Here is a 12,358-nt window from a genome sequence, read left to right on the forward strand (position 1 = left end):
GCTTCCTCTTGAGAGTTTGGTCTTGGAAAGGTTGAAACATAAAGCTTGACATCTAATTTCTGTGCTGAGGGAAAATATGAAGTGTTTTATTTTTCAACTAGACTTTTTACTAAATGAGTTATTAAACGATTCATTAAATAGTTGAAATAATTGAGGAATCAATAAAGAAAAGAATGAATTCATAGTTATAGTCTAGTAAGAGTCTTTCTTGTTTAAAATCTGAGAGCAACAGGTAGATGTAGCTACCTGAGTGGTTCACAAGATAACACGAGACTGTTGCTGACATTCATGTCAGTTCATATTTCTATAATACCTCCTGTGGGAATCAATTCCTGGTCAAAAGCTGACAGCTTTAATTAGCATAACATCCCAAACTCTAACGGGAAAAAAAATGAAACATTGAAGTAATAATTGTTTTTGCCGCTTTTCTCTCTATATCGCTCTCTCTCTCTCTCGCTTTCTCTCTCTCTCTGTCTCTCGCTTTCTCTCTCTCTCTGTCTCGCTCTCTCTCTCTCGCTCTCTCTGTCTCTCTCTCGCTCTCTCTGTCTCTCTCTCTGTCTCTCTCTCTGTCTCTCTCTCTGCTCTCTCTATCGCTCTCTCTTTCTCTCTCTATCGCTCTCTCTCTCGCTCTCTCTGTTCTCTCTATGTCTCTCTCTCTGTCTCTCGCTCTCTCTGTCTCTCTCTGTCTCTCTCTCTCTCTCTCTCTCTCTCTGTCTCATCTGTGTCACATCTTCAAGTCTTCCCTGTACAGCTTTTGTGGAAATGCCCTGAACAGAATCAGCAGTGTGATTTTTGTGTGTGTCCTCTCTCTTGTTTTGTGGTCCAGGTGGAATCGCGGGACACGTTGAACAGCATTGCGCTCAAGTTTGACACCACACCCAACGAACTGGTTCAGCTGAACAAGCTGTTCTCCAGAGCAGTGGTGCCTGGCCAGGTGTGAACCGCCGTGCACTCCTTCACTGATACATTCAGCTGCATCATTCTCCCATCTTCTCACAAACCGGTCAATCTCACAGTAGCTGCTTTTGACAGTCCATAATGCATTCACAATGGGTTGTCACTAAACATTTTCCACAGTGAATATGGGAATCTAGGTGGAGGTATTGGACGTAGACGTTGTTTTGGGAACATCACATGCTGCATCTGTTCATCCTTCTACTCTCTCAGAGGAACTTGCTAACTCATTGTTCACATCCCTACTATCCGTATCCCCACTTAATCACTGCTAATTACAGTGCCAATCGAACCATTAGGATGCAATTAATTGCAAAGGACCTATTTTAGGTATAATTATATGTGCGAATTCTCCCGAAGATGCTTTAGTTCTGACAGTGTGACGCAAACTACCATCTTTAGGCCACTAAACACACTGCCAGCTTCCCTGTCTGTCAGACCCAAATTCTCAATTAGTTTCTCAATGGAGGAAAGTGACAAACAATCTAAAATTATATTTTGGCTCTGTATTTCTTGGCATCAAAATAAAATCCACGAACCCCATCTGCTAATCCCGTCCTGAATATGAAGCTATGGTTAGCTTGGATTAGCATAAAGACTGGAAACAGCTAGCAGGGCTCTGTAAACCACAACGTATTTATTTTTTGGTTTCTGTACAGATTATTATAACGTGTTAATTAGTAAGCTTTAAAAGTGCTGGTAAGAGTTTTCCTAATATTTGGACAGAGCTGTTTCACCTTGTCAACAGTCTTAATGCTAAGCTAACTGTGTCCTGGCGATAGCTTCATACGAAATGAGCAGCTGTGAGAGTGGTATTGATCTTTTTTATCGGACTCTCAGCATGAGCGCGAATAAGTATATTTTCCAAAAGGTCAGACTATTCCTTTAGTATATGTTTATAGAGAGATATGAAATGCACGCATTCCATCAATATAGAAATACAGCTGGCACAATTAGTTGATTGATCAATTAGTCGATCGACATTTCTTTAAGCAAATAATTCCAAAATGTACTTGTTCCAGCTTGGGAATTGTTTCGATCGATCGACACATCAATAAATAATGACTAATGGAAAAGAAATGCGCTGACTACAGTCACTGTATGTGTTCTAACTGCATGAAAAGCATTAGTTCCCATTACTGCCAATTCTGACACATTGACGTGACATCATAACCGTCACTTTCCCTCTCTGTGTGTGTGTGTGTGTGTGTGTGTGTGTGTGTGAGAGATTCTCTTTTATCCCTCCCCTCTGCGTGCATGTGTGGTGTGCAATGCGTGTTTGCACAAAGGCAGTGCCTGTGTAAATACAGACATGGATTGTGTTTGCAGGTTCTGTATGTTCCTGATCCCGAGTACGTCTCCAGTGTCGGAAGCTCCCCTTCCCTCAGTCCCATCAGCCCCCTGTCTCCCACCTCCTCAGAAGCTGATTTAGAGAAGGCAACGGTATGTCGACCACACCTCTGATCTGCACAATCTCACACACTCAGAAAAAGTATGCTATCCTAACTGCTGTCATGTTATTTATAGGTAAAAGCAAGAACTGTATGAACTATTTCAACAATATACTAAGAGGGGTAGATTGTAGAATTTTACTTAAAAAGTCACTCATACATGCAAAAGATGTGATTGGTCTTTTTTAATAGCCTCATTCCTCCTACAGTCACCATTCAGGTAATGTTTGGCAGGTTTATCATTCAGGTAACAGAAGCAAAGAGGGGAAACTGTAGACCTTTTAATTGTTTGCGGTGGGCCATTCTTTTCCTTGATTTGCTCAGAGATAGTTCACTATAATAAATAAGGACATCTGTGAACAGAAAAGTGCCGAAAGCTGGCTATACCAAATGCATTCAAATGCCACACACACCATAAAGCAAAATGTCCTTCAACCACTGCTGTCAGATGTTAAAGCTCTGTTCATTGTCAGCCTAAAGGTGAACATCCAACATGATGTGTTATGGTGTCGAAGGCAGAAAAGACAGTAGGTGCAATTAAAGGTCCCATGACATGGTGCTCTTTGGATGCTTTTATATAGACCTTAGTGGTCCCCTAATACTGTATCTGAAGTCTCTTTTATATAGGCCTTAGTGGTCCTCTAATACTGTATCTGAAGTCTCTTTTATATAGGCCTTAGTGGTCCCCTAATACTGTATCTGAAGTCTCTTTTATATAGACCTTAGTGGTCCCCTAATATTGTATCTGAAGTCTCTTTTATATAGGCCTTAATGGTCCCCTAATACTGTATCTGACGTCTCTTTTATATAGGCCTTAGTGGTCCTCTAATACTGTATCTGAAGTCTCTTTTATATAGGCCTTAGTGGTCCTCTAATACTGTATCTGAAGTCTCTTTTATATAGACCTTAGTGGTCCTCTAATACTGTATCTGAAGTCTCTTTTATATAGACCTTAGTGGTCCTCTAATACTGTATCTGAAGTCTCTTTTATATAGGCCTTAGTGGTCCCCTAATACTGTATCTGAAGTCTCTTTCCCGAAATTCAGCCTTGGTGCAGAATTACAGCCACTAGAGCCAGTCCCACAATGAGCTTTCCTTAGGATGTGACATTTCTGTGTCTGTAGCTATTGAGGAGGAGAGAGGGGGGGCAAGGGTGGGGGTGTGGCCTTGACCAACTGCCACTTTGCTTGTTTGCAAGCATGATGTCTCTCTCTTTCTCATGGGTGGGCCAAATTCTCTGGGCGGGCAAAGCAGAGAAAGGGGAGGTAACCTTGCTCCTTATGACATCATAAAGGGAAGATTCCAGATCGGTCCATCTGAGCTTTCATTTTGTCAAAGGCAGAGCAGGATACCCATAGGCAGGCTGGGGGGACTCATATTAATGTTAAAAAACCTCATAAAGTGAAATTTTCATGACATGGGACCTTTAATGCCCCTGCGTTGAATCGACGCCGAACATACGTACGTCCGTAGATACAGACCCTATACCGGACCCTACACCGTAGCCTGACGTGCACCTCCCTAGAATTGTATCTTCGAGTAGCGGCGACGCAGACCGTAACAACTTGGTCCGCTTGGCTGGGCTTGGTAGCATCGAATTTCCCCCCTACTCATTTCCTGGTTCTCCTTCTCTGTGAACAGCATGAAATCAAGGAGAGGGTTCACTTTTCCTGCTACAGATTTCTGACCATGGTAAGAAAGCCCACTACGGCTCTAGAGTACTCACTCCGAAGCTAATCCCCGTCACTCTCTCACTCGCTCTACACACACTCCCCGCGCGCACACACACACACACACACACACACACACACACACACACCTACAACCATAAATCCGCCTTAAAGGTGAACATCCAAGATGATGTGTCATGCTTTCAAGGGCAGAAAAGACAAGGGATGCAATAATTTCCAAGGATAGGTCAGACAATAAAACCTGCCTTGTATTTTCCAAGGCCAGGACAGGAAGTGTACTGCCTTTCACATATAGTTCAAATCAAGGACATATGTGTTGCTTCACAATTTCTCTCTCTTCTTCACTGTAGTGGAGGCACTTCTTGTGAGACTGTGAAATGATTTCTTCTAGTGCATTAACCTGGAGAACATCTGTGTTCTTTCCATTGGGCTTTCAGGTTTACTCTAGTTGAGTACATTATAAGAAGGAGGACATTAAATCACACAACTACACAAATGTCTATGACACAATGGCCCAATATTTATTTCCTTTGTGGTTCTTGATGCAGAGGCAGAGAGGATGCAGGAGTCCAGGTGACAAGGTGCCATCATACATAACAAACACAATAAATACATCAGTAAAATCACCCTAAGTTGAACAGCAAAAAAATATTATATTTTTTTTATATATATATATATATATATATATATATATATATATATATATATATATATATATATATAATTGTGGTCGTTATTAAATGCTCTTGGTTTGAAACCCAACTCAACCCTGACTAAAGGCTCTGACACACCAACCCGACGGCCGACCGTCTGCCGAAAAGCCAGTCAGACTGATCATTCGGCTCCCGTCTCTCAAAAACGTGCCTCGGAACACACCGAAGCGATGCCGACTTGAGCGTACATTCTTCGCGTGCGTGAGACGTAATACGTCTCCATAACAGCAGGCGGCGATAATCTGTATTGTCGCCCAAAAAATGAAAACCGGAAATGAGGGAACATCTCTCTAGACCTAGTAAACACAGAGCACGCTGTCGTCAGTCATTGTTTTCATCAGAGAGTGTTGATAGTAGTCAAGAAGGATCGTTGTTGTCATTACTCACTGAACGGAAGAAAATACAAGGGCTAGTAATAGAAGATACTGGCGTTGTCAGCTGTCGGGCTTCTTCTTGTGGAAGAAGCACTGATTCGCTAGTCACGGGCTAGCACTCCACCAATCAGATTGGTCATTGAGTCAGACTGCCCACTGGCCGATTCAACAAGTCAAATCGGCCCAAATTAAAGCTGACGGCTCCTCAGACTGACGACGGCACGGAACACACCGAACAGACTCGAGTCACCAACCTCGCCAGACTGTCAGACGGCCGATAATCAGGTTGGTGTGTCAGAGCCTTAACTTGTTTAAGAGAGATCTGTCGTTCATCTTTACTGATTATACAGATTGAGTAGTCAAATCAGCCTAAAACAAGACCATAAGCCAACAGTTTCAGACTTCTTTTATCACCTTTATTAGCTTTTCTAGCAATAAACCTTTATCTGGTAACTTTCCCAAGGGTCTTCAATGCCATACTCTTTCCACTCAGAAGATCCTAGACAGTTGGTGGAAGAAGTATTCCGATCATTTACTTCAGTAAAAGTAATAATACCACACTGTAAAAATACTCTGTTGCAAGTAAAAGTCCTGCATAGAAAATGTTACTTAAGTAATAGTATGTAAGTATCATCAGGAAAATGTACTTAAAGTATTAAGAGTAAAAGTACTCAACGCAAAAACATTGACTATACTTGTAGGCCTGTATATTGTTGGGTAGTTTAATTTATAATAAAACATACATTTTAATATACTCCTTGTGTTTTGTGTGCAAAAGTCTTAATTTGTAAAGTAACTAACTTAAGATGTCAGATGAATGTAGTGTAAAACGTACAATATGTCCCTTTGATACATTATAAAATGTGTCTGTTTCCATGAGCGGAATAAAAAAAGTGTGAAGTGGGGGTGCCTGGTAGAGCATACGCCCCATTTACTGAGGCTCAGTCCTTGCCGCAGCAGCCGCGGGGGTAATTTCAACTTTCAGCCCTTTTCTGCATGTCATGGCATCTCTCTCCCCTCTTTCATGTCTAAACTGTCCTTTCCAATAAAGGCCTAAAGAAATGCCTAAAAAAAATTATCTTTTAAAAAAAAAACAAAGTGGAGTGGAGTAGAAGTACAAAGTGGCATGGAAAAAGACTGAAGTATCTTAAATTTGTACTTAAGTAAAGTACATGAGTAAATGTACTTAGTTACATTCCAGCACTGGTCCTAGATAACTAAGAGGCTGTAGCAGAAATCAGACCATCTAGGACAATACTGTTCAAACTTAGCTTCAACATGTAGCTAGGTAAGCTGCTAAAACATAGAACATAGTTTATATAGTTTATAGTTTATTTAGTTACTATACAAAGACTTACTCTTCATGTAGTTGTACAACAATGAGTATATCAGGCATACAGTATATGGCACTGATCGACAGAAAAATACTCTGATGTCCTGTCACTCACTTCCTTTCTACATCCTCAATTTGAGTCATTTACAGCATTTCTTTAATAAAGTTATTTAACTAATTGAATTTGCTTGTACTCTTAAAAATGAAATGTATTATATTGCTGTCTTAAGAAGGCAGTGCAAAACATGCAGTAATATACTATGTACTTTTATATATTTATATGTCCAAAAAGACGTAGCCTTGTGGGCCTATGGAGGGAGAAGCAGATTAAAGCAACCTTTATGTATAACAAGTGCTTGTGGTCCTTTTCAGTCATGACGCTGTGCAATGTTAAATTGCTGGAGCATTTACACAACAAAGTGCATGTGTGAAATGACCCAATAGAAAAACGGTCTCTGCTAATGCATGGTTCTTAATTAGTGTCCAAGCTGCTGGCAGCCATTTTTGGTTTGATTCATTATTGTAGTTTCTTTACATGAAGATGGAAATACATGGCATTTCCACATGTGGCCAGATGTATTTCTGACCACCGGGAGCGTCTTGCTGCCCGACTCACATATTTTATTGTCTCTACAAGTACTTTACAGACCAATCACGTGTTTATTAAGCTAGTATCTACCTTCCACTCCAAGCACTCCAGTAATTAAACTCTATGCCTTCTGTTTGCGTTGTCCTGATAAAAGGATCTGTGATGTCGTATTATTTTTTCCACCTCCAAAATGAATCTCTCGTTGTCCGTGGTGTTGTAGAGGAGACGTATACGATACTGGGGGGTGTGTTTTTGGTAAATTGACTGGATGCTCTCGCTGTTTCACTTCCTGCCCGGCTGTCCTATCGGCTCACGTGAAAATAGACCTGGCGCGTATCTTTAGTGGGGCGGAGCGCCGCTTCACGCACGCTTCTGAGACGTGCCGTCAGCGGCTGGTGGAATATCGAGCATTGACTTGAATGGCCGCGATTGCTCACAGGGCCCACAGCTCCTCCAGAATGCAGTTGATTTAATCAACAGATCTGTAAAACTGAGTGAGAGACCAGTTGAAACGTGCAACTACTTGCGTGCGCTGTTCTGCAGCGTTCTGAAACCTGCTAGTTCACACCAATGCGACGAGACAATGTATCATCTCCATAGCAATGTCTCTTTTTACTGCTGTTCTAACTTCTGACTTTTAGGCTTTTTTGTAGCTTGGTATATCATTTGTTGCATCAATATGAATGTGGATAACGTTAGTGATAGTGAGATGCTTGCTACAGTTGCATTTCTAGTGATAATTCGGCGGAAAACGGCGTTTTATTTCTCTGATTAACTGTTTTGTTCTAACGCCGCTCCCTCTCTTCAGTCACTCTCTGGCTCGCTTGACCACATATCCATGTTGGCAGGCGGCCATTGAGCCTCCGTCTAAAACTCTGCCCTTTCGACCAGTTGACAGTTTATAACAGAAATAAAACGCATTATGTATCATTTTATTTCTATAGTTTGAAGCTGACTTTACAAGCTGACTTCACTATTGGCTGTTGAAACAGGTGACGTCCCTTACGTACTAAAACCAGCCTCTGGAGATTTGACCAGCTGAGTGGCAGGCGACGCAATCAGCTGGCTAGAGCTGACAAGGGCCAGTTCAGGCCACTGCAACATTTCCTTGCAACGTTCTAAAACGATTTTGTCTCGTCACTAATCTTTGGTCTGAACTGGGCTTAAGACCAAAACGACCAATTAGTCAACTAATCGACTAAGAGGGGCAGCTCTAGTAAATATTGTGCGATCGGTCAGGGTACTTAAAGCTATAGTGTGTAGTTTCTGTCTCCCCCATGAGGAATTGTAAGTAATGACAACAACACTGTCAGGGCGTCCACGTGATACAAGCCTTCTGTGATCGTGCACCGCCCCACCCTCCCCCCTCCTCCTCCACACAGTTGCTTGTAACCAAGGAGGACACATAGGATTAAAAACATGATGGACTCTTCAGAAGAGGTCATTATCTTCACTCGAGCTTCTGTGTGCGAAAGTCGCCGGACGCCACAATCTTCTGAACATAGTCACACTTAGAAATCCAGAGAGAGTTGTGTGGAGCTGATAGTCTTCATTAGCTTTGTAGCAACTCATTTGGTAACAGCTTGAATGTAACGGACGTTCATTAATATCAAAAAGTTACGCACTAAAGCTTTAAGCGAAAATCAGTGTAATGTCCCTTAAATTCCAGTGTCGCCTTCTAGATGTGGGGTTGGTTCCTGCTCTGATATATGGCCAAATGTACATCACATTTTTTTCCACTTGTTGTCCCTGTTGTTTGTGTCCAAAGAGACCAGCGGTCTGGTCCAGTCAGTCATACATACTGTACATACTTCCTGTCCTCCCAGCGCTAAGACCAGCAGTGTATTAGCCATCTCCCTCAGGTACTGGGTCTGCAGCATCTGAATGAGCCAATCACAGAGCACCGCAGGAAGCCCATTGGTCCCTTAAGATATGACTGTTTGCTGGTCTCCATGGAAACAGCAGTGTTGTTTGCCACTTTTGTAAGAAAATGGATACTGCTTTCTCCATCACCATCACTGTCACTGCTGCTCCACTTGGGTTTAGTCACCCTCCCACCACAAGGGCTCCCCTTCCGTCTGCTCCCATCTCGGTCCGTTCATTTCTCCCCGGCTGCCAAAAGAAAGGGGCCCGCTCACTTACCACTTATCTATTTAGGTCATGCCTGCGAGAACAGGAGCATACTCCGCGGCTCTCGGCGGCTGAGGACCAGAGAGAGGGGCTGTGTGACTGCAGTGAAATTAAGCCTTTAAAAGTGACGCCATGTCTGATATTTAGGGCAACTAATGAACGGAGCAGCTCGCTTTCCCAGACAAGCAGCCAGGCAGCAATTATTCCAGGCAGAGGAAGTGTACTTGGAAGACAGACAGGAGGGAACATTACCTCACTTCATGTGCCAACTGTGTAGGTGTTTGTTTGTTTGTGTGTGTGTGTGTGTGTGTGTGTGTGTGTGTGTGTGTGTGCGCGCGCGCGCGCGCGCTTGACACCCCTATCACTGTCTCTTCCTGTGTGTAAGCAAGCAAGCAGCATCCAGGTGCTGTTTGATTTTTAAACCAAAGGAAGGACCTCAATAACTCACTCTGCGTTTTTTTCAGAATCCCCGGCATCTTTTAATTACAAGCCAATTTTGGTGCTCGGCACACACGCCTCAATGAGGATATTATCTAAATAAATGGTTCTGGGAGGTGTATGGTAATAGCAATGCAAGCAGTAAATAGCTAGTGTAACCTTGATGAAGACGAGTGCTCTGAAGTGAGATCTCCTTTCAGATGCTTCTCTTTTACTTTTGGATATAAAAAGAGTCAGATCTAGCAGCAGATGTTTCAAACGCCTATTAGGTGTTCCAACAGCCTTTCAAATAATCAAAGCCATTAAACGTGATGTCACTGCAGAATATTTTGTGCGGCTATTCATTTAAATCAAAACTGAAATCATACAGCATGTATTTGGCATTTTTATTGAAGCCTTGCTAGCGTTCACACAGTTGCATGCAGTTTTCCATCATAAAAAAATCATGATGAACCCTCTAAAACAAGTAGTTAACATGATGAAGAGGAGAACTTTTCAAAAGAAAAGCACACAAAGTTATCATTCAGATTGGCAAGGACATAGCAGCACATGTCCTATCCAGCAATAAAGTTAGGAATCTGACTCTCTTAACGTCAATTACACAATATTTAGCTTAGGTTTGCTACTGGTCATACCACACCAAGTAAGACTGAAGCAGCAAAGCCCCTGAGCTTATTGGATTGGGTAAGAGTGGGTTTTATTTCTTTGTTTGTTAAAGGAAGAATGTGTTAGTTTTTCCTGCAAAGGTTACATAGTCTTACTTTAAAGGGCCTCCAGCAGAATTACATTTATCACATTGTGCCTCCGGAAAGAAGCCGTGGAGTTTTACTTTCGGAATAGTTTGACCTATTTAACACCTTAAATTGGATTAAGCACTGCCTAGCATTTATGGAGCATTTGTGTACGTATTACTGTGTCACCCCAGGGGTCTTCATATATTGTTTCACGCAGGTCTTTTTCCCATCCTTAAATGTATCGAAGGAAGAGTTTTTTTCTGTAGTTGCTGCAAACTTGTGAAAATATGTAACATATTTCCTGAATGAATACCCTTCAGTTTCCATTGTAAGAAGGTAGAAGGGAAAAGGGGGGTTATCACATCAAAAGACTACAGAGTATCAACTGCCAAGTATGAATCCATCATATGCTTTGATGCACTTGTTATACAATGTTGCCCATGCCTAAGTTAGCAAGGTAAAAATGTTTTCACCATCCAGCCATGTTGTTCAGTGTTTCTGTGACGGAGGTAAAGGCCAGATAATGCAGCTCTGAAGTGTCTTCGTGCGCTCGGTTTGCCTGCTGGCCTGCTGGTACTGGCAGCAAAAAGTAACACATCTTGCAGGCATGGATCATTGGCTGGCTGTCTGGATGACTGTGTGTGTGCGTGTGCATGTGTGTGCGCCCGTGCGCATTCATGGGTAGCTGGCTGACTTTCCGGCTGGCGGTCTTGCTGTCGTTGGATTATTTGGCAGCCACCGGCTCGCTGGCATACTTGCTCTCTGGTCATCTGTGTGGGCAGACACGTCCTCTTTGTCCTATCCAGACTTTCCTCATGTCACTCACTCACACACACACACACACACACACACACACACTTACTCACCTTGGTGGCCCAGCTACTACTGTGACCTTCTCTGTCTCTTCCTCTTTTGGCACCTCTTTTGACTCCCTCCTTCCTTCCTTCCTCTCCTCCACTGGGGGTGTGATCTAAAATTAGTAATGGAGGAAGTAGAACCAGTTTAGATTACCTATATATCTGTTGCCACATTGCTACATTTATAATGATCTTACTCAAGGTTTCATCTTCTAAAATTCAGCACCGACCTAAGCCTACTATGTTGTAGTGAGAATATTGTGGTTAGGGCTGGGCAACATATGCATATTATATCGATATATAAGTAAGGGATAATCACCTCAAGGCAGGGCAATAAACAGTTTGATATGCCCGGCTTGTGGAAGGTTATCGGCTGACCCTCCGATAGATTTCCGACACATTTTAGAAACTTTTTTAAACAAGGTTTATTTTTACAATGGATCTCATGTTTGAAATGTCTGTGATAGAAAAAAAAATACAGGCGATGTATTGATCTACTATTTGATGACGCTGTCAGTGGGCAACCTGCCGGGTTAATGCCCTCCTCCCAGCCAATCAGAATCAAGCATTCTTAAACGAAGTAGAATAAGGCTAGATATCGTCTTAAATTTTGGATATCGTAATATGTGCTTTCCTGGTTTTACAGGCTCCATTACAGTAAAGTCATGTAATTTCCAGAATTTTCCAGACTGTTCTAGTTGTTCTGTTATTTACCCACTTAGTCATTATATCCACATTACGATGGTTATTTATCAAAAATGTAGTCAGCACCAATAGTCAACCCTACAATATCGCCGCATCAATGTATTTGGTCAAAAATATAATGATATTTGATTTTCTCCATATCGCCAAGCTCTAACTGTGGTTAACTTTTAACTTGTGTTATTTAGATCCCCAACCATTGTGTGCTCCCTCTTGCACAACACGACCATGTCCACAAGGTGGAGCTATGGATCGGTTTTTGATTGCACTGTGTCACTGACGAGGTCAAAGCCGGGTGGAACCTGCAGACTTCCTCTCTGAAAGATTTATCATTACATAGAGACGAACGCAACTAATATACTAAACATTTAAAAATGAATTTTGCTATATGT

At 42.1% G+C, this 12,358-nt stretch overlaps 1 protein-coding gene across 6 annotated transcripts in view; it reads left to right on the forward strand.

Moving 5' to 3' along the window:
- oxr1a (oxidation resistance 1a) overlaps window positions 1–12,358 on the forward strand; it is a 232,130-nt gene that overhangs the window by 183,014 nt on the left and 36,758 nt on the right. For 5 of the 6 annotated variants that reach the window (XM_078253731.1, XM_078253730.1, XM_078253733.1 and 2 more), the window contains 2 exons: window positions 827–934; window positions 2,284–2,397. The exons of the other annotated variant lie outside the window; for it this stretch is intronic. In XM_078253731.1, coding sequence (XP_078109857.1) covers window positions 827–934; window positions 2,284–2,397 — 222 coding nt within the window. The remainder of the gene's footprint in view (window positions 1–826; window positions 935–2,283; window positions 2,398–12,358) is intronic. 6 annotated transcript variants of the gene reach the window in all.

This window comes from Sander vitreus, chromosome 6, assembly GCF_031162955.1.
Source record: "Sander vitreus isolate 19-12246 chromosome 6, sanVit1, whole genome shotgun sequence".
Classification (NCBI taxonomy): Eukaryota; Metazoa; Chordata; class Actinopteri; order Perciformes; family Percidae; genus Sander; species Sander vitreus.